This window comes from Schistocerca nitens, chromosome 1 (genome assembly GCF_023898315.1).
Source record: "Schistocerca nitens isolate TAMUIC-IGC-003100 chromosome 1, iqSchNite1.1, whole genome shotgun sequence".
Classification (NCBI taxonomy): Eukaryota; Metazoa; Arthropoda; class Insecta; order Orthoptera; family Acrididae; genus Schistocerca; species Schistocerca nitens.
The window spans coordinates 1,188,913,330-1,188,935,791 of record NC_064614.1 but is presented as its reverse complement, the minus strand read 5'-3'; the positions used below and the strand labels follow the sequence as shown (position 1 = coordinate 1,188,935,791).

At 38.5% G+C, this 22,462-nt stretch overlaps 1 protein-coding gene across 1 annotated transcript in view; it reads right to left on the bottom strand.

Annotated features, from left to right (window-relative positions):
* The window catches only part of LOC126239291 (estradiol 17-beta-dehydrogenase 2-like), a 206,157-nt gene that overhangs the window by 86,780 nt on the left and 96,915 nt on the right, over nucleotides 1–22,462 (bottom strand). The window contains exon 4 of the mRNA XM_049947850.1: nucleotides 12,682–12,864. Within this exon, the coding sequence (XP_049803807.1) occupies nucleotides 12,682–12,864 (183 nt within the window). The remainder of the gene's footprint in view (nucleotides 1–12,681; nucleotides 12,865–22,462) is intronic.

The window sequence follows — 22,462 nt, the reverse complement described above, 5'->3', positions numbered from 1 at the left end:
GAACATAAATAATGAACTTCAATGTTGAATGTAATGATGCACATAAATGCTGAACATAAGATGAACATCAACATAGGACATAAACACTGAACATCAACAATGAACATAAATGATAAACTGAACTAAAAATGACACTTTTAAACATTAATAAATGTTCCAAAATCCAAGTAGAGGTTGTTAAAAAAGCTAGAAGAATTAGGTGAGTAAAAGAACAATTAAAAGAAAAGATTAAAAATTAGAATAAACAACTAAGAATGAAATATGAAAAATTAGAAAAGATCAACCAGTTATTCTTACAGTTGTACAGGTTAAATAAATCATTGAAAGATCGGAGTACAATGTGTTAAAAGGTACTGAATAAAGTATGGAAGCTGAAACACAAATAATTCCTTATAATCAACATTATTTAGAGGAGTTTAATGATCCTTCAACAGTTAATCAATAGTGATAAAAGAGATTATACATTGAGTATACCAGAAATTTATAATTTGTTAAAGAATAATGAAAAAGAAAGAAAAGATTAAAGGAAAAATATGATAAAAATAAATACAAGTGAAAGAATCTTAGAATTTATCAATCATAGTGAAAACACTGTCTTTGGATTTAGACCTGTTGGTAATTTTAAACATATTGGTAAATATCCAGTAGAATTCAGTGGTAATAAATTAAAAATTTGAGAAAAAAGGATATGAAGGTACTGATGGATTAATGAATCTGTTAACTTAAAAACAAGTTGCTAAGGATGACTTAGTTTCTGAATGTGATTCTGTGGACTTACAAAATTATGCCAGATTTTATAGACTTAAAAGCTGTATATAATAAAAGAAATAAAAATAAAATAAAATCAAGTAAAGGAAATAAATATATTAATTTGGTAAAAACAATGGATGACAATTATTTTCCTGGTTTTTTAGAAAGAAATCTTAGAGATTCGTTTCACAAAGTTGCTGTAGGTTTTATAAAAAATATACAGAAAAACCCAATGAATATCTTTGGTTGAATTATATTAGAGATTTAATCGATAGATTAACAGTAATTCATGGTGCAGAATTAGCTGGAAATAAAAATTATCATAATGAAATATGTGGAATAGCACAAATGTTCACAAACAAATTTGGTGATTTTATTATTGATAATCCAAGAGAATTTCCGTATTTAATTATATTTTTCAGTAATCTTATCCACATGTTTTGTAAATAAGAAAAACATGAAACTTCCTGGCAGGGTAAAGGATTAGTAAATATATTAGTTAATAAATTGCCTTATGAAACGAATCTTTCTGGTTATAATCACTGTGGTCCTGGAACACAATTCGAAGAATGATTATCTTGAGGAGATCAAGGAATAAATCCATTAGACAAAGTTTGTAAAAAACGTGATATTGGTTATAGAGATAATAAAGATTTAAGAAGAAAGACTTAAAGCAGATAAAGAACTTCAGTTAATTTCAAAAGGTAGAATGCATTCTTCAGATGCTTCCATTAATGAAAAATTAGCTGCAACCGTAGTTAGAGGATTACTGTACAGAAAACGAAAATTAGGAATTGGATTAAATGTTGATGAAAATGGTTGGGGTTTATGAAAAATTCCTTATGACTTTCTAATCAATATAAAAAAAGATTTAGCATTGATTATACTTTGCTACCTAATGGCAAGACTAAGCCAAAATGAAAAAGGGAGTGTTATTTTACTTATTACATCAGGTATTCCAGTTTTGATAAATTTATTGAATATCTCACTAAAAGGAAAGAAGGTTCAAAACATGAAGGTGAATTTTTACCAATTTTACTTGTTACATTAGATGCAATTGGCTCATTAGCTGGCAGTGTAACAGCAATTGCAAAATCAGTTCATGACGAACAAAAAATGATAAAGAATTAGAAGAAAAGAAAAGACACAAACAAGCATTCGAGAAAAAAGGAGGAGGAAAAAATTACAAAAATTAGTTACATAATTAAAAATCAAACTTTTCGTGATGTATTCGTGACTGATGAATTATCAAGACGTTCTAAAGAATATCAATCTGGAAGATTAAATTTAGATACACCAGATCATGTTGGTACTCATTGGACGTGTTATTATAAGAAAAAAGATATAAAATTTGTTTTGATTCATTTGGTAGTAATATACCAAAACAACTAGTTAACTATTTGGGAAAAATGACTTATATTGTAATGCTGAAATAATACAGAACTCAAACGAATTTATTTTCAGTCGTTTATACTTGTTTGTCTCAAACTATTATCAAACAGCTACCCCTTTAATGAATTTTAAAATTAATAAATGGACACTTTTGGAAATAAGATAAATGTGAAAAACACTGGAGAATTAGAAAAACACAAAGATAGTCATTTATCGACAGATCCTAAAATGAAGGAAGGATTAGTGTCAGAAATTAAAAAAAAGAAACAATTATCAGAGCCATTAGAAAATAATTAAAGATATTTTATGCTTTCAGTCATGAATAAATCCAAAAGTAAATGGTATAGTCAAACAGTTCCACAAAGAAATAGCTAAAATTATTAAATCAGGGAATCATTATATTAGTTTTAAAGTTAAAAGACTAGTAGATTTAAAAGATCCAATAAGAGGTTATGTTGCAGATATGAAACAGTACTTAGAACTGAATTTATCAAATCTTGTTACAAAACCTGAATACACAATTATCCTAATACCATTTAATGAAAAGATTAATCAACTTAATAATACTAATCTATCAAATTGCTTTACAATAAAAGAAGTAGAAAAGGCTTTTCCAGATTTTTTCTAAAAAGAACTAAATTTAACTCAATACTAAAATGAATTCAATTACTTGAAAGATGAAATATATGGGAAACGAATTAGTGCATTCAGATTCAAATTTACAGTTTTGAATACAATTTTAGCCATAAAAGAATTATTGATGTTCGGAAGAATTTAAACAAAGATCCAAAATTTTATGAATCTGATATCACTGTAAGTGTATCTAGTGATCTATATGAACTAATTAACAGTAATCAATTAATAATGGTACATAAATGAATTTTTCTAACCTCAACATTTATAGAGCCCATTAAAATTGTATCAACAGATGTTGATTATTTATATTAGGGGAAATTACAATTTGTTGATTTTTGATTCTATATAAATAGAGACCACAATCACAGATGACACTTGAAGTGAAAAAAATTTACTGAAGCTCGCAGAGTAACAACAAAAAAATGGAAGACAAAGAATAGAATTGCTTATTCAATTTGTTAAATTTAAAAAGTAAATTTGTTAAAAAAATTGAATGTGTTTCGTTTCGCAACCAAACATTTGTGAAGAAATTATTGATAACTTGCATAAACCAATGAGAAAAAATCTTAAAAGGAAGATAGGTAAGTTTTTTGGTATTGATTATTGATGGCAGGCAGATCCAGTGGAAATGGATTCAGGAGTTTCAAAAATAATATATATATATATATATATATATATATATATATATATATATATATATATATATATATATATATATATATATGTTAGCCATTATTGATATTTCTTCAAAATTTGCTTGTGGTATTCCGGTTATAGATAAAACAACTAAAAAGATTGATGAGTCTTATGAAATAATATTTAGAAAGCGATCACCAACAAATTCACAAACAGATAATGGCAAAGAACGTTATAATAAGGAATTTCAAGAATTAATAAAAAATGTATATTCATCATTATTGTTATTTTTGATTTAAAAGCATCTGTTGCTGAAATATTTAATAGAAGAATTAAAGGAAGATGTGGATTTGCAGGGATTTAGTTAAAAATCTTTTGGTGTATATAGTAACATAAAACATTCAATAATATAAATGGACCAAAATATGTTAATGAAAGAAATGAGAATATCTCAGTGAAAACTCTTTACTTAACTAATTAGTTAGAAAGTAATACTAAATATAAAATTGATGATAAAGTAAAAATAAGTAAATTACGAGGAATGTTGGAAAAAGATTTTTCAAGCTGAATATGTGAATCATTCTAATCCAATCACCTATAAATTTTTCATGTAAATTAAAAGATTTAAATGTGAAGAAATAAAAGCAAATCTTTATGAACAAGAACTACTGAAAACACATTTTCCAGTTGTTTATCAAGCTGAAAAAGTTTTAAAAAAGAATAGAAATCATGTACATATTATATGGTTAGGACATCATAATTCATATAATAGTTAAGTAAAATAAATATTGTTTCATGAAATTTTTATATATAAATGGAAAATCTAAAAATTGTACCACTACAACTAGGAAATAAAGGATATTCTAAACTCAGTAAAAAACCACTTATTGATCTTACTAACAGTAATAGTGAAATAATGAATCATATAATTCTTCTATTCAAAAATTTTGAACAATTACGTAAACTGCATTCAAGAAATGAATTACTATCATTGCTGATTATATTAAATAGGAAAATCCATTTAATGAATAACATTGGAGAGAGATATCAATGTTTCAAGAATTACCTGAAGATTTTATAACAGAATTTCAGGACAAATCAGACTGGAAGGTATAATCGAAGCATCAAGTATGACCTGAAGATTTTATAAGAGAATTTCAAAATAAAATAGGTTGGTCAATTATATTATGTAGAAGATTTGTGAGTGAATTTCAAGTTTAATTGGGAATATATATCATGTAAGCACAGATTATCACAAGACTTTATCAGATAATTTCAAGATAAAGTTAACTAGGTAAATATTGGAATAGTCAAAAATTGTCAGGAGATTGGATTAGAAAATTTCAAAATAAAGATCCTTTGTAATCAAGAATTATTTGACGATTTTATGAGAGAATTTGAGGACAAATTGTTTTATATACAAGAATGAGATTAATATTTTTATATAAATTGACTTAGTTACTGAAAGTTTAAATATGTTTTGTTTATAATGTTATGTTCATTATGTTCGTTTTTTTATTAAATAAGATAGCGCATATTTTGATGCTGAAAAAACTGAATAAGAGTGTCCTTATGAGAGAATTATATGAAAATTTTCAATTTGAATCACTTGAATAAGACAGTTTTGATAGTTTAAATTTATTAGATGTATATAAAAATTATTATGAATGTAGTAATAATTTATAAAATGAAAACTGCTCTTGTATATTCTGTTTTTTTTCAAAGAAACGAACACAGGTTTAATTCTATCAGTATACAATTGATCTTGTAAACAATTATTCATAATATTTAAATAATTTCGACAATAAACAATAACCAATCTTGCTTTCATTCTTTGTATGTAACATGTTTTTGAGCATTTTTAAATACACTCCTGGAAATGGAAAAAAGAACACATTGACACCGGTGTGTCAGACCCACCATACTTGCTCCGGACACTGCGAGAGGGCTGTACAAGCAATGATCACGCGCACGGCACAGCGGACACACCAGGAACCGCGGTGTTGGCCGTCGAATGGCGCTAGCTGCGCAGCATTTGTGCACCGCCGCCGTCAGTGTCAGCCAGTTTGCCGTGGCATACGGAGCTCCATCGCAGTCTTTAACACTGGTAGCATGCCGCGACAGCGTGGACATGAACCGTATGTGCAGTTGACGGACGTTGAGCGAGGGCGTATAGTGGGCATGCGGGAGGCCGGGTGGACGTACCGCCGAATTGCTCAACACGTGGGGCGTGAGGTCTCCACAGTACATCGATGTTGTCGCCAGTGGTCGGTGGAAGGTGCACGTGCCCGTCGACCTGGGACCGGACCGCAGCGATGCACGGATGCACGCCAAGACCGTAGGATCCTACGCAGTGCCATAGGGGACCGCACCGCCACTTCCCAGCAAATTAGGGACACTGTTGCTCCTGGGGTATCGGCGAGGACCATTCGCAACCGTCTCCATGAAGCTGGGCTACGGTCCCGCACACCGTTAGGCCGTCTTCCGCTCACGCCCCAACATCGTGCAGCCCGCCTCCAGTGGTGTCGTGACAGGCGTGAATGGAGGGACGAATGGAGACGTGTCGTCTTCAGCGATGAGAGTCGCTTCTGCCTTGGTGCCAATGATGGTCGTATGCGTGTTTGGCGCCGTGCAGGTGAGCGCCACAATCAGGACTGCATACGACCGAGGCATACAGGGCCAACACCCGGCATCATGGTGTGGGGAGCGATCTCCTACACTGGCCGTATACCACTGGTGATCGTCGAGGGGACACTGAATAGTGCACGGTACATCCAAACCGTCATCGAACCCATCGTTCTACCATTCCTAGACCGGCAAGGGAACTTGCTGTTCCAACAGGACAATGCACGTCCGCATGTATCCCGTGCCACCCAACGTGCTCTAGAAGGTGTAAGTCAACTACCCTGGCCAGCAAGATCTCCGGATCTGTCCCCCATTGAGCATGTTTGGGACTGGATGAAGCGTCGTCTCACGCGGTCTGCACGTCCAGCACGAACGCTGGTCCAACTGAGGCGCCAGGTGGAAATGGGATGGCAAGCCGTTCCACAGGACTACATCCAGCATCTCTACGATCGTCTCCATGGGAGAATAGCAGCCTGCATTGCTGCGAAAGGTGGATATACACTGTACTAGTGCCGACATTGTGCATGCTCTGTTGCCTGTGTCTATGTGCCTGTGGTTCTGTCAGTGTGATCATGTGATGTATCTGACCCCAGGAATGTGTCAATAAAGTTTCCCCTTCCTGGGACAATGAATTCACGGTGTTCTTATTTCAATTTCCAGGAGTGTATATTATAATTATTTAATTTTAGAATAACAAAAGGAAATATTAATTTTTCATCAGTTTATTGAACAACATTTGGTAATATAGTAGTTATTAATTCAAGACTTTGACGTAAAATTTCTATAGTTCTATCATATATTTCATCAAATCTTTTAATGTAGCTATGCTTAACTTTATTTATATCTTGTAAATATGGCTTCCATAGATATCTGTCATATGTTTTCTGACTTAACATTCTCCATGTTCACGAACAGATGTTAAAACGTCTTCATAAATCTGGTCTTGAAAAATCTTCATCTTGTTTCATTTACGATTTCATAATTAAAAAATATAATCCTAGTTCATTTATAAATCTTGAATATACGTGTAACTGCTGGTTACACTTTAATTCTTAAAATTTTTTATTTATTTACTTTTAACATTATCATTTAAATCATTTCCAGAACCTGAATAGCCCAAAATATCACATACATCCTTGGCTTTAAATCATGGAATATTGCATTCATCAGCAATTATTGACATTGTTTTATTGTCAATGTAAGTTGTTACTTTTAATATTTGATAATTTATCCATTTATGTACAATAAAATTAATTAAAATTTATTTTTTAATATTAATCAATTTTTTATTTATAAATGGAAAGTGTAAATAATATGATTTGTTCACTGTGCAATTAAAAAAGAGAAATTCATAGAGTTAAGAATTACAATTAAAAAAATGTCTTTAAGAATTTACTGTATTGTATGTATAAAAATGAAACCAAATCAATATTGAGAAAATAAATCAGAATGTACGAAAGTACTTATCAATATTTGGAATGAAAAGCTTTTTGCTGTGTGATGTAAAATAGAAGTCAAAAATTCTTCAAAATATATTCATAGATGTGATTTAAAAGGAGAAAGAAGCCTTCAATTAACAGGAACATTGAGAGAAGTATTATGAAAAGGTTGAATGTATTTGTGGAAAATTTATTTTTAAAATACATATGAAAACACTTTACAATTTGGATATGATGAGAAATATTAAAAACTGATCAGTTAATTATTGTTGTATTAATTGTTTAATTTTGTAATCACCATATGGTAAAGTATTTATTCCATCATGTAATACAATCTGTTTATCACTGTCAGTAAGTAAAATAATTTTATTACATTCTACTGTATGTAATTTGCATTTAAAAGATGTAATGAAATTTATTTTTCTATACTGTTTAATTTTGTCGTTTACAAAATTTCTGTAATCCTCAAAAGTAATTTCACTTTTTACAACAGATTTTTTAACTACTTAGATTTTGTCATAAAATAATGGGTTCTGTCATAATTTTTCCACAGTTTTCATATTTCGTTTTTCATACAACTTTCTTGTTTTAATATGGAATTTCATAAATACTGTTGGCTGAATAATCGCTTGTGCCAATTCGTTTATCATAGATTTCATAATTTAATAAAAATCTTCAGTTCTTATGTCGTAAATAAAAGAATCTGTATCCATATAACATATATCAATATTTTGACCATATTTTGGTCTGATAGTATTATAATGAAAATTGTGCATTTTTATTTTTGAAATTTTTAGAATATTCATTCCAATGTAAATTGCTTTATTAAATTTTGGTATTTTTTTAAAAATATGAACAGCTGCTATGGTTTTTGAAAACACTGTAGTATGGTCAAAATCTGATTTGAAATAAAGTGCACATTTTGATATGGATTCGCTGTTATTTTCATATCCTGCCAGTTTCTAATATTTTACACTGTTTTACCAAAAGAGAGTTTTTCATTAGTTTATAAAAAACCTTTTTCAAATTTATTAGATACATTTTTCTTCATTTCTATGTTAAAATTGATGTATTTTTTCACCAGTCTGGTTGTTCAGATGACAAGACTCTACTAATGTTAAACTAAGATTTAAACCCTGTTTAAATTTGTGTAATGTAAAATATATTTTTCTTTATTATCTTTAGTTGTTAATTGTCATATCCTTCTTGGAATAATTGTAAATTATTGAGGAAATAATGTAAAATTTTTGTATATTTTAAATCAACTTCTAAAATATGACCACATTCACTATCATCTGGTGTTTCAAATATTGTTTCAGAATGAAATTATTTTGAATGTAATGACTCGAAATTTTTGAATGTTAAAAATTGGAACATTTCGTAGTTGTATAAGTTATTTGTGTCTAAATGTGCAATATAATATTTTCTGGCTAAAATAATTCATATATTTATTACTTGGTTTAGCAAGTCTTTTAACACTTTGAGAAATTCCACCTCAGAATCGATTGTCAAGAAATAAAGTCTTGTCATTATCATAAATAAATCTAATTAAATTTTTGTCTTTTTTAGCATAGCATCCCAAGATAACCCTGACGCTGTAAAATACCAGGCTGTATGGAGTTTAGAAGATTCAATACAAGTACCTTTAAAAATTTAGAAAACATCCCTAATATTAATATATCGGATTCATTATATGATTTTGTATATTCTTCTAAATTTTTAATATTGATTTTTTTCCAAACTAGTTTCATACAATTACAATCTTCATCATAAATATTTGGTTTATTAAGTAGTGGTTAAAAACTTTGTTATTAAGGTAGCCTTGTTTTTTGATTTTCTTGAGAATCGATATATTTGTAAAGATAAATGGCTTTTTTAATTATTAAATCTAAATTTTCACCTTTAAAACATTTTGTTCTTTCTCTGAATTGTCCTTTTATAAGGTCAGAAGACAATTTATCATTATATGAGTCCATAAATTTAAACATATCGAAAAATCTTAGTCCACTTCCATCTGTTTTGCTAGAAGAAATATATTTTTGTTCATTATTTGGAATAGTATTAGTATCTTTAATGTCTATTGCAAATCGTTTGATAAACAAAAGACTCACATAATTTGTTAAATTATGAATATTAACAGGAATAATTCAGGCTTTTGATAGTTAAGTTCAGAATCATCATGTGCAACTCTTCAATCTTTTCCTGTAAAATGACAACGATCACTTACTTATTTTTCCTTAATAAGTTCTTTTTCACAAATAAAACAAGTTTTTGAATTTTTAAAATTGATTTTATATACAATTACAATTATCATTGGAATATTTCCATTATGTATTCCAGCAATATTTCTAGATTCTTGTTTCAACATTTCAATGATTTTTTTTTGCTATCTCTTTGCCAGTATACATTACAGGCATTTTATAATCACCATAAGAATTTTTGATCCTGTAGGATAATGTTAAGGATCACTCTAGATATTTAAAGTTCAAACCAGTAATGTTCATGAATTAAAGCTTGACAAAAATGAGGAATGTGGCCTCACATACATTTGCAGATTGAAATAAATACAGTTAAACGAGCAGAGCACTGTAGACTAATTCATAAAAAATCAAAGGACTCATTCAGAGTCTAGATGTACACGCTTGATTTCTGGATGAGAATTTAAGTTCATTTTTATAAATAATGAATATGAAAGATATGCAATAAATTCATCACACATGTATATAGTATCAACTGCTGCAAATGATCATAATTCACTGGTGCCTGCAGTCCCGTAAATCAAATTAAAATTCGGGTAGTCATGCAAAAATAAATCACTGAAAAATGTGTCAAGTATTCTAAGTCTCATAAACATTATGTCCTTAACTTGCCTGAAGCCCACAAAATTCGTGGTTGTTTCGTGCACTGTTCCCTTAACAAAAACATCAACACTGGCCTCTTATGACAGACAGTACACAAAGAATGACGACCAGCAAACGCCCATAAGCGCGCTACCACTCTCGATTAAATGCTCTCTATGATGTTACATACTATTGAGCCCAAATTATATACTGGACACTAATTACGAATAGGCATATTAAAGCTAATTATACATACAGTAGACATGTAATACAGTACTGAAAGATACAGAAAATTATTGCAGTCACTGTGAAGCCTCTTATTAAAATTGTGAATCTGTATTAAATAAGTTATTATAGTAAAACTCGGTCAAAGTGGAATGTGTTTAACTCTGAAAGCTGCCCAAAGGATACAACTATTTTAATCTTGACAAATTCAATACACTTTTCTGTGTAAAGCAGTCAGTGCCTAATGTGGAAATGGAATGCAAATTTTAAGACTTAATTAAAATGTGTTTTGTAATGGAGAAAAGTAGCTTATACAAAGAAGCAAGGTAATGGCCGTGCTGGTGAACTTTGATATCAAATTCATATGCAAATTAATTAAGCTGATCAATTAATTAACCCCTACCCCAATGTCATGTGCTTTCCTGAGTCAGTGTTAGGGTCACCACCTCCTTCCTCTCCCCACCCCTGCCCCTCACCTTCTGCCACTTACCCTATTGGTGGGGATTTTATATTTTTGTGGAAATTCTGAACGTTCCCAGTAAAATAGAATTTTCGCTATAAAATTCGATTGTCAATGCAGATGACATAATATTAACGAAAATTGTTGATGGAGACTGTTGATGGAAATTGTTTATGAAATGGCGATAGGTAGTAGAAATCGAAGAAACTCATAGGATGGAAAATTGGCAAATTATGCTCTTAGATTTCGTATTACAGGGATAGTCTTGTTTAACTTCTGATCACATTGTATACTGTGCTCCCACCGCTGTTAAGATGCTCTATGGTGCACCGCTGGGTGCACACGCTGCACTCGTATTTTCCCGCGCAGCGTGCCATGCCAAGCAGTCGCGGCTGTACGGTGAGGGGTGTCACTCGTGCGGTGTTCTGTATTTAAACAAGCAGTCACGCACGTCGCGCGACACCCGCCACTTGGCGCTGGATGTGGCGGCCCGTAGCAGAACCATGGGACCCGTGTTGCCCGCTCCACATCAGACCAGACCGCAGCTGTCTCGCGCTATCTTGAGAGCTTGGCTCTCACGCACTGGGCCGCTTCCCCTGTCCCCCCACTTCTGCTCAGCGCCACCCTCCCACCAACACTAGGCCACCTCCCCGCACCCACTATTGCTGTGCCGAGCCGCATGGGGCCGCAGATGTCCCGCGGCCAGCCAGCGGTCAAAGGGAATTGACAGATGATTGTAATGCGAGCTACTATTCCCGAGGCGCGTGGCGGTGGGAGACTGCTAATTCCTTTAGAATGAACGACAGATTTTTTCGAAGATTAGCGTCCTCCTGCCACAGTTGTGTCCTGATGAACAACAACATGTATTTCGAAGTCTGCAGCTGACGCCAGAAGTGCCAAGCTATCTGTTTGTCCCAGAATGAACAAAGGGTGTTATTCCAAAGATAGCAGCTTTGTCCTATTTTCCAGCCACATGCAGTCACTTGCTAGCAAACAGTCTAGAAAGTTCCATCTATCTGTTTGTCCCAAAATTTTTTTCTTCCCCACAGCAGCGTTCTACTTCTCAGCCAACTGCACCAATCCTGCTCCAACCTGATTGAACAAAAAGAACGCACGTTATAATTTGCTTATATGGCATTCTGAGTTCCTATTGGTCCTCTGCAAAATAGGGGGTGGAGGCTTAAGGTACACCCTACCCCCACAACCATCATCAGCCTTTAACAGTGCCTAGTAGTGTTCCTGTACTCGTCGCAAGGTGAAACTGTCAGCCAGTAGCAGTACCAGTGGCAGTGGTGATAGGAAACGGCCAAACATGGAGCAACTGCCGTGTAAGTGTTTATAAAAAAAATTATGAGCTGGAATTGAGATAACTGCAAAATTTCACAGAGAAGTATCAAAATTTTTCGAGATTGTAATACATTTTCGTATAAAAGTCATCTTTCTTGCTGCTGCAGCATTCATTCTCGAAATGCTGGAAATGCTGACCTCTGAGGGGAATAGAAGTGTCACCATATGCAGCCAACTTGCGAGAGGGCGGGGCCAATGCCAGATACCATCTCATCAGAACGTGTTTGTTTATGAATCCAATCAAACTTTCTGTAATTCATTTGTTACTAGCCTCTGTTTTTACGAGTGCTGAATCTAGTCTGTTCCAATAGTTATCCATTACTGTACTTACCGAAAGGACTGGTGACGTTGATGAGGCGGCCCTTGGACTTCTTGAGGAGCGGCAGGAACGCCTTGGAGACCCTTATGGCGCCCACCGTGTTTACTTCCAGAACTTGCTTGAATTTCTCCAGCGGCGTGACGTCCATTTCGCCGAAGTCGGTAATTCCTGCGTTGTTTACCACCGCCCACAACTCTAAAATGGGAACGAAAATATCGCTCACAGAGTTATATTTTTTTCGTGTCAACACAAGGAAAAGTCGAAATGTGTTATGTTGTGAAAGAACTTCCCGGAAAGTTTAGCTTTGACCAGCTGTAATTGTAACCATGCTCAATATACACTCGTCAGAAGGTAACTCCGTAAGGCAAAATGTAACGAAGTGTATTATCATTGTGCTGAATGAATCTGATTTGGACAGACAATTAATGTTTCCACCTACTTTCTCCCTTACCTGAACTCCTTTTATGTCCCCCAGACCTTCCAATCATGACGACAGCAGAACAACAAAGCTCCCCACAAATTTCGCCCCAACATCGCCAAGACGGCTCTGAACACACACAACTTCCTCTGCGGTAATGCCACATTTTTGTTCCCTAAGTAAACTGACTATAACATACCATCATACCCAGTACTATCGTCTTTACTTTTACCGTGCAACCAGCCAGTGGTCTACTCCTGAGTAATGATGTGAAATGTATGTGAAAATTATCTGTTGAACTGAGAGACAAGAGTGAAGTAATTCGAAACGGCTTTTCTGGAATTACAGCACGCTGGTTCAGGCAGTCACAGAATTTTAAGGACATGCTGAGGAAGGCTACACGAGAATCTTTGCAAGAAAGCAGATGTTCTTTTTCGTTCAATGCTTTTTGACGAGTTTAGAGAGACAATAATTGAGGCAGAAGTCAAACAATTTCAAATGCCTCTGACACACACCTCACGTTTTAATCATAACAACGACGTGAGGATCCTTGTGAGGCCCCCTTTGCAAGTGCAAAAAGAAATAAAGTTACCAATAACGGTATAAAGTACCGTCCGCCATCTACTGATAATAGTAATGTGGCGAAAATACACGGTCAAATCACATTAATGTGACCACCGCCTGTGTTCGATGTCAACGTGCAAGTACCACTCACAGACGGCAAGTGGCAGCACTAGCAGCGGAGGATATACAGGGTGGTCCATCGATCGTGACCGGGCCAAATATATCACGAAATAAGCGTCAAACGAAAAAACTACGAAGTGCGAAACTTGTCTAGCTTGAAGGCGGAAACCAGATGGCGCTATGGTTGGCCCGCTAGATGGCGCTGCCATAGGTCAAACGAATATCAACTGCGTTTTTTAAATAGGAAACCCCATATTTGATTACATATTCGTGTAGTACGTAAAGAAATACGAATGTTTTAGTTGGACCACTTTTATCGCTTTGTGATAGATGCTGCTGTAATAGTCACAAACATATGGCTCACAATTTTAGACGAACAGTTGGTAACAGGTAGGCTTTTTTAAATAAAAATACACAACGTAGGTACGTTTCAACATTTTATTTCGGTTGTTCCAATGTTATACATGTACCTTTGTGAACTTATCGTTTCTGAGAACGCATGCTGTTACAGCGTGATTACCTGTAAATACCACATTAATGCAATAGATGCTCAAAATGATGTCCGTCAACCTCAATGCATTTGGCAATACGTGTAACGACATTCCTCTCAACAGCGAGTAGTTCGCCTTCCGTAATGTTCGTACATGCATTGACAGTGCGCTGAAGCATGTTGTCAGGCGTTGTCGGTGGATCACGATAGCAAATATCTTTCAACTTTCCCTACAGAAAGAAATCCGGGGATGTCAGATCTGGTGAACGTGCGGGCCATGGTACTTCGACGATCAATCCACCTGCCATGAAATATGCTATTCACTACCGCTTCAACCGCACCCGAGCTATGTGCCGGACATCCATCATGTTGGAAGTACACCGCCATTCTGTCATGCAGTAAAACATCTTTAGTAAAATCGGTAGAATATTACGTTGGAAATCAGCATACATTGCACCATTTAGATTGCCATCGATAAAATGGGGGCCAATTATCCTTCCTCCCACAATGCCGCACCACACATTAACCCGCCAAGGTCGCTGATGTTCCACTTGTCGCAGCCATCGTGGATCTTCCGTTGCCCAATAGTGTATATTATGCCGGTTTACTTTACCGCTGTTGGTGAATGACGCTTCGCCGCTAAATAGAACGCGTGCAAAAAATCTGTCATCGTCCCGTAATTTCTCTTGTGCTCAGTGGCAGAACTTTACACGAGGTTCAAAGTCGTCGCCATGCAATTCCCGGTGCGTAGAAGTATGGTACGGGTGCAATCGATGTTGATGCAGCATTCTCAACACCGACGTTTTTGAGATTCCCGATTCTCGCGCAATTTGTCTGGTACTGATGTACGGATTAGCCACGACAGCACCTAAAACACCTACTTGAGCATCATCATTTGTTGCAGGTCGTGGCTGACGTTTCACATGTGGCTGAACACTTCCTGTTTCCTTAAATAACGTAACTATCCGGCAAACGGTCCGGACACTTGGATGATGTCGTCCAGGATACCGAGCAGCATACATAGCACACCCCCGTTGGGCATTTTGATCACAATAGCCATACATCAACACGATATCGACCTTTTCCGCAATTGGTAAACGGTCCATTTTAACACGGGTAATGTATCACGAAGCAAATACCGTCCGCAGTGGCGGAATATTACGTGATACCACGTACTTATAGGTCTGTGACTATAACAGCGCCATCTATCACAAAGCGAAAAAAGTGGTCCAACTAAAACATTCATATTTCTTTACGTACTACACGAATATGTAATAAAAAATGGGGGTTCCTATTTTAAAAAACGCAGTTGATATCCGATGGACCTATGGCAACGCCATCTAGCGGGCGAACCATAGCGCCATCTGGTTTCCCCCTTCAAGCTAGACGAGTTTCGTGCTTTGTAGTTTTTTCGTTTGACGCTTATTTCGTGAGATATTCGGCCCGGTCACGATCAATGGACCACCCTGTATAAAGTTTGTCGGGAGGCTGCCGACAACAGTGCTGTCGCTGTGATGCGGAAATGGAGCGATTTTTCTGACGTTCAGAAGAGCACAATCATTGGCTTTCGGGCCAAGGGTGGAAGCATTACAGCTAACTTTGTAAACTGAACTAAATGGTTGAAATGGCTCTGAGCACTATGGGACTGTGATCAGTCCCCTAGAACTTAGAACTACTTAAACCTAACTAACCTAAGGACATCACACACATCCATGCCCGAGGCAGGATTCGAACCTGCGTCCGTAGCGGTCGCACGGTTCCAGACTGTAGCGCCTAGAACCGCTCGGTCACCTTGGTCGGCTAAACTGAACTGAGGCAACTTTGGTGCACCGCGGAACATAGACGACAAAGCTGACGGAGGTATATATGGGCGAATAAACGAGCAACTATTAAGCAACTGATCACCCAGATGAACCACGCGGCTACCAACAGTGTCAGCGAATGTGGCTGTTTCTGGACCTCCGCAGCAGGCGCCTGTTTCGTGCACCCATGCTAATTGTTGTTCGTCGGCGACAAGGGTCGGAATTTGCAAGCCAGTTCCGTAACCAGACGTCCACAGTTTGGCAACAGATGACATTTTTAGATGAATCATATTTTATGTTCCATTGGGCAGATGACTGTTGGCATGTACTGCATGAAACGTCTGAAAGCAGACAATCGTCGGAAGACTCCCGGGCGTCGGAGGGAGCGTTATGGTCTGGGGGAATGTTTTCGTATCATTCCCTGGGTGATTTCGTCACTCTGGAAGGCGCAATAGCATTACAAATATGCTTCTATCCCTGGGGACCATATCCAGCGCTACATGAAGTTTCTTTGTCCTCGGCACGATAGCATCTACCAGCGGGATATGGCAATGTGTCTCACAGCTCACGCCCGCCCGGTTAGCCGTGCGGTCTAACGCACGGCTTTCCGGAGTGGGAAGGAGCGCCTGGTCCCCGGCACGAATCAGCCTTCACGCAAGAGCCCTGATCTCTTTTGTCGATTGGCGGCCCTGAGTTTGGTGAAGATGTCACAGTACTGTGCCGCATTGATGGTCCCTTTCTGGAGCAAATCATGGAGAATCACACATTTCGCATTCCAGAACACTGTGGCAATAACCTATCCTGCTGAGAGTCACACTTCAAACTTTTTCCACGCTGGTAAGCTGGGATGCTTCCACGTTACTGAGGCCGTCTTGGATACTGGGGTAAAAGTGATGCACCAATGGCTCATGGCTTATGATTCTTCCGAATATGAACTCATTTCCATCTTGTGTGTACCGCATCGATTGCTTGAGGCTGGTCCACGAGTTTGCACTCTTGTCATCCAGGGTTAGGTTTCTCGGCACTCATCTTGAAGACACTTTTTAGTAACCCAACATATAAGGCCCGCCCGGTTAGCCGAGCTGACTAATGCACGGCTTTCCGGAGTGGGAAGGAGCGCCTGGTCCCAGGCACGAATCCACCCTGCGGACTTGTGTCGAGGTCCGGTGAGCCGTCTGTGGATGATTTTTAGGCGGTTTTCCATCTGCCTCGGCGAATGCGGGCTGGTTCCCCTTATTCTGCCTCAGCTACATTACGTCGGCGATTGCTGCGCAAACGAGTTCTCCACGTACACGTACACCACCATTACTCTTCCACGCAAACATAGGGGTTACACTCGTCTCGTGTGAGGCGTTCCCTGCAGGGTCCACCGGGGGTTGAACCGCACAATAATCCTGAGAGAGTGGTTCGATGTGGGACGGCGGAGGGCTGAAATGGACTGCGATAGTCGTCGTGGGGTTGTGGACCACTACGGTTGCGGCAGGGACGGAGCCTCTCCGTCGTTTCTAGGTCCCCGGTTAACATGCAATACAATACACACAGCTCTCAGTGTATGTGCGTCGTTTGAGGAGCACCACAATGAGTTTACCAAACTTCCCTGGTCACCAAACTCTCCGGATTTAAATCCAGTCGAGAATCTGTGGGGTCAGCTCGATCGGACTGTTCGCGCCGTGGATCCTCAAGTTGACCACGGCACTGGAGCTGGAGTCGGCATGGGTCCACATCCCTGTCGCTACCTTCCAGAACCTCACCGACTCTCTCCTTGAACGTCTCCCAGCGTTGTGTGCTGCAAAAGATGGTGGCTCACGCTTTCGTCAGGCAGTCACATCGATTGATTGGAAAGCATACATTAACAAGGGGGCCGTGCCTATCCGTCGTCGCCGATTTCGTCCATATTTTTATTATATTCAGGTCTTGCCCAGAAATGAAATAGACAGAAGTGGGTGTCCCAGACGGCCAGACATACAGAAGGAATTGCATTTCTGGCGCGGGTCGATCGAGGCATAACCCGTTTATCTCAGCATAGTTTTGCATGCAGCGGTTGACGCTGGGGAAAGAGTACAGGCCAGTTCAAAAATGGTTCAAATGACTCTGAGCACTATGAGACTTAACTTCTGAGGTCATCAGTCCCCTAGAACTTGGAACTACTTAAACCTAACTAATCTAAGAACATCACACACATTCATGCCCGAAGCAGGATTCTAACCTGCCACCGTAGCGGTCACGCGGTTCCTGACTGTAGCGCCTAGAACCGCTCTGCCACTCCGACCAGCACAGGCCAGTAAGCCGGTGGTCATGGGGTAGTGTTCCTATGCGGAATTTTTTTTAAATTTTATTTTTTTGATTTCCGGTGTTTACGTTACGCCAAGAGCGACCCCCCCACTGCTTCACATTCCCCTCGGTCGTCGACTTCTTCGGACCAAGTAACTGCCTCGTCGCACACAAAACGTATACATTGATAAGACTTTCACTACTTTACGGGTTATTTTACTTCCAATTTGAAATTGTTCAGCCGGCCGCCGTGACCGAGCTGTTCTAGGCGCTTCAGTCCGGAACCGCGTGACTGCTACGGTCGCAGGTTCGAGTCCTGCCTCGGGCATGGATGTGTGTGATGTCCATAGGTTAGTTAGGTTTAAGTAGTTGTAAGTTTTAGGGGACTGATGACCTCAGATGTTAAGTCCCATAGTGCTCAGAGCCATGTGAACCATTTTGAAAGTGTTCTTTAGTTTTTACCGTGGAGTTTTCTGGTGTGATCAGATCGTTTTCCGCCAGAAGATGTAAACCACAATCCAGCCCCATACTCAATCTCTTTCGTCACTTCGCTGTGGATGCTGTCGCCGTATGGTTCCTGTTCTTCTACGCATGCTACGGGAACATCAATTATCTTATTTGCACTGTCAGATACTTTAAGTCGACGCGATATTTTTCACAATGTTCTCACTGTGCTTCCACAATATTATCGTAAAATTCACGTTACTCCGTCGAGACATAGCAAGCGAATGAATTGACGATGATGATGTTTGCTTTGTGGGGTGCTGAGCTTCGCGGTCATCAGCGCCCGTACAAAGTCCCAGTTGTTACACAGTACATTTTTTTACACAAACCAATCTAGGCACTCTCACAAATGATGATGATGATGATGAAATGATGATAACACAAACACTCAGAAAAGCCCCAACCCGGCCGGAAACCGAACCCAGGACCCCGTAATCCAGCTAGCCCCTAGACCACGAGCTGCGACATCGAATGAATTCTGTAGTCGTAGCCGCACGGGGAACCTACATTCGCGTACAGGTATCAAGGGCTGCTCGAGAGGCAAAATGAAACTAATGGAATACGAAGTCCTGTACGCTTTAATTACAACCCCTTCTTCGAAAATTATTTGCAGGGCACTCGAGGACGCTGTGAGTACAGGATCATTCAGTAATTAAAGTGACAAATTGGTCTGGAGAAAAAAGCGTTTATTTTTACAAATCAATACTTTTTCTACTTTTCAACATAATCCCCTTGAACATTTATGCACTTGTCCCAAAGGGCTAAAAGCTTTTTTATTCCGGCTGCAAAGAACTCTTTATATTGATGTTTGAACCAATTTCCCACAAACTTTTTCAATTCCTCGTTGCCCTGGAACCTCTTCCCACGGAATGCCTCCTCCAGTGCACCAAACAAATGGAAATCACTAGGTGCTAAATCAGGACTTTAAGGGGGAACAGGCTGTACTTCCCAGCCCATTTTATCGATGGTTTCATGAGTTAGTTGAGCAATATGAGGACGTGCGTTGTCTTGATGGAGAATCACACCTCTCCTCTGAGATCCACGATATCTCTCTCTCATGGCGGACTTCACCTTATTTAAAAGCAAATCCCAGTATGGCGTCGATAGTTACGATGTCACAACGTAGGTGCACGTCCCTTGGCCGACACCGTGGAGCTCAGCGAGTGCCGTCTTGATTTTTGCCCATTTTCATAAAGAGCAGACGGCCTGGAAATATCGCTTCTACTACCGAGAGGGCTAGCTTGCTATTGAGACTTTGTATTAGTTACGCTCAGTTAAAGTTTTAACAGCAAAGAGTATTTGTTAGATTTTGAGATTATACAGGAAGGTCATCCTAACTTCATAGGCTTAGACTTGAACTACGGCTTCACACCTACGTGCTCATCACAGCCAAAGTTATGTATGCATTTGATATTGTGGTTTTTGACTCTAATAAAAGTGGTAAAGTTACCTGCAGTATCGAAGTGCTTCACCTTCCCTTTCTCCCACTCGCTTTCTTCACTCGCGTCGTATATTACAGAAGCAGTTCACAGGAGCAGACACACGCACCGCCTATCCAGGCAGGATACAAAACCGAGTAGTATTGGCTGTTCATTGAACACTCCTCTTCGAGATAATCACAAATAACTGGACCTTCAGCATCCCGAAACACCGTCAACATGACTTTTCCTGCTGATGCTTGGATTTTGAATGTTTCCTAGACAGGTGAGTAGGTGTGCTTCCACTCCATACTTTATCTTTCTGATTCTGGCTCATAATAGTGGACCCAAGTTTCATCATGAGTTAAAATGTTGTTGTTTCATAACGTTCCTTTAGCTCTGTGCACACTCTCAACTTTGGTTCCTCGTGTAGCCACGTTAACTCCTTTGGGACCATCTTGCATTTTTTCTGCGTTACTTCAGCTTGTTACAGATAATGTTATGAACTGTACCATGCTAACTTGAACCTTATCAACTATCATTTCCACAGTCAAATGGCGGTCGGCACGAATAATGTCTTCAATTCGACTTTCAAGTGAGGGAGGTGAAACTGCAACTGGTCGGCCAGAACGGTGTTCGTCAGTCACTGAGTCGCGGCCATTTTTGAACTGCTCTACCCACCTGTAAAAATTTACACGATTCGTACAACATTCACCATAAATTTTAGACATTCTACAGTATATATTCATTGGTTTCTCGCCTTCAGCAAGTAAAAAACGAATAACAGAACTTTGTTCAGCTAATGTGGACGTTTCATGCGGACTCACCATCTTCAAATGTATTTTTGAGGTTATAAACAAAACAATCATGATACATCAGCTGATCAGGGCTCATCAGAGTGATGCCAACTTAAAGCCATAAAAGTACCCAACTTGGCCTACTAACAGTTTTTCCCCGGATCAATTTGTCTCTTTAATTATTGAATGACCTTCATACAATCCTTTCTTGGAAATTTTTTTGTAGTCCCTAGTTTTCCTTTGTCTTTCCTTTTCATGGCTTTTATGAAAATGTTAATAAATACAGTATACTGGGCGCTATGTCGATTTATTTTTAGTGTAAGCAACGTAAAAGTTGAAAGTAAAGGAAGTGAAATCTTCGTACTACAGTTGTGCACTCTTTTCGCTATGTCAATCGCTGCCTAAAAACTATGCTAACATAAATGACTCATACACCGCCCGACGGCGCCAAAAAATGCCAAGATTTTTGAACGATTGACCATCTGGAACTTCGCATTCGGGAGGACGACGGTTCAGTCCCGTGTCCGGCCATCCTGATTTAGGTTTTCCGTGATTTCCCTAAATCGCTACAGGCAAATGCCGGGAAGGTTCCTTTGAAAGGGCACGGCCGACTTCCTTCCCCGTCCTTCCCTACTCCGATGAGACCGATGACCTCTCTGTCTGGTCTCCTCCCCCACAACAACCCAACCCAACACATCTGGAACTTCCACTTCTGTTACTTTCATTTCTGGTCAAGCTCTGCATGCGCCACATATTTGTACCAAATCGGTGATGACGGGGGTAGGCGCGTTCTCCTTCTAAGCATTACTGCTGGCGAATGTAATACACTCCTGGAAATTGAAATAAGAACACCGTGAATTCATTGTCCCAGGAAGGGGAAACTTTATTGACACATTCCTGGGGTCAGATACATCACATGATCACACTGACAGAACCACAGGCACATAGACACAGGCAACAGAGCATGCACAATGTCGGCACTAGTACAGTGTATATCCGCCTTTCGCAGCAATGCAGGCTGCTATTCTCCCATGGAGACGATCGTAGAGATGCTGGATGTAGTCCTGTGGAACGGCTTGCCATGCCATTTCCACCTGGCGCCTCAGTTGGACCAGCGTTCGTGCTGGACGTGCAGACCGCGTGAGACGACGCTTCATCCAGTCCCAAACATGCTCAATGGGGGACAGATCCGGAGATCTTGCTGGCCAGGGTAGTTGACTTACACCTTCTAGAGCACGTTGGGTGGCACGGGATACATGCGGACGTGCATTGTCCTGTTGGAACAGCAAGTTCCCTTGCTGGTCTAGGAATGGTAGAACGATGGGTTCGATGACGGTTTGGATGTACCGTGCACTATTCAGTGTCCCCTCGACGATCACCAGTGGTGTACGGCCAGTGTAGGAGATTGC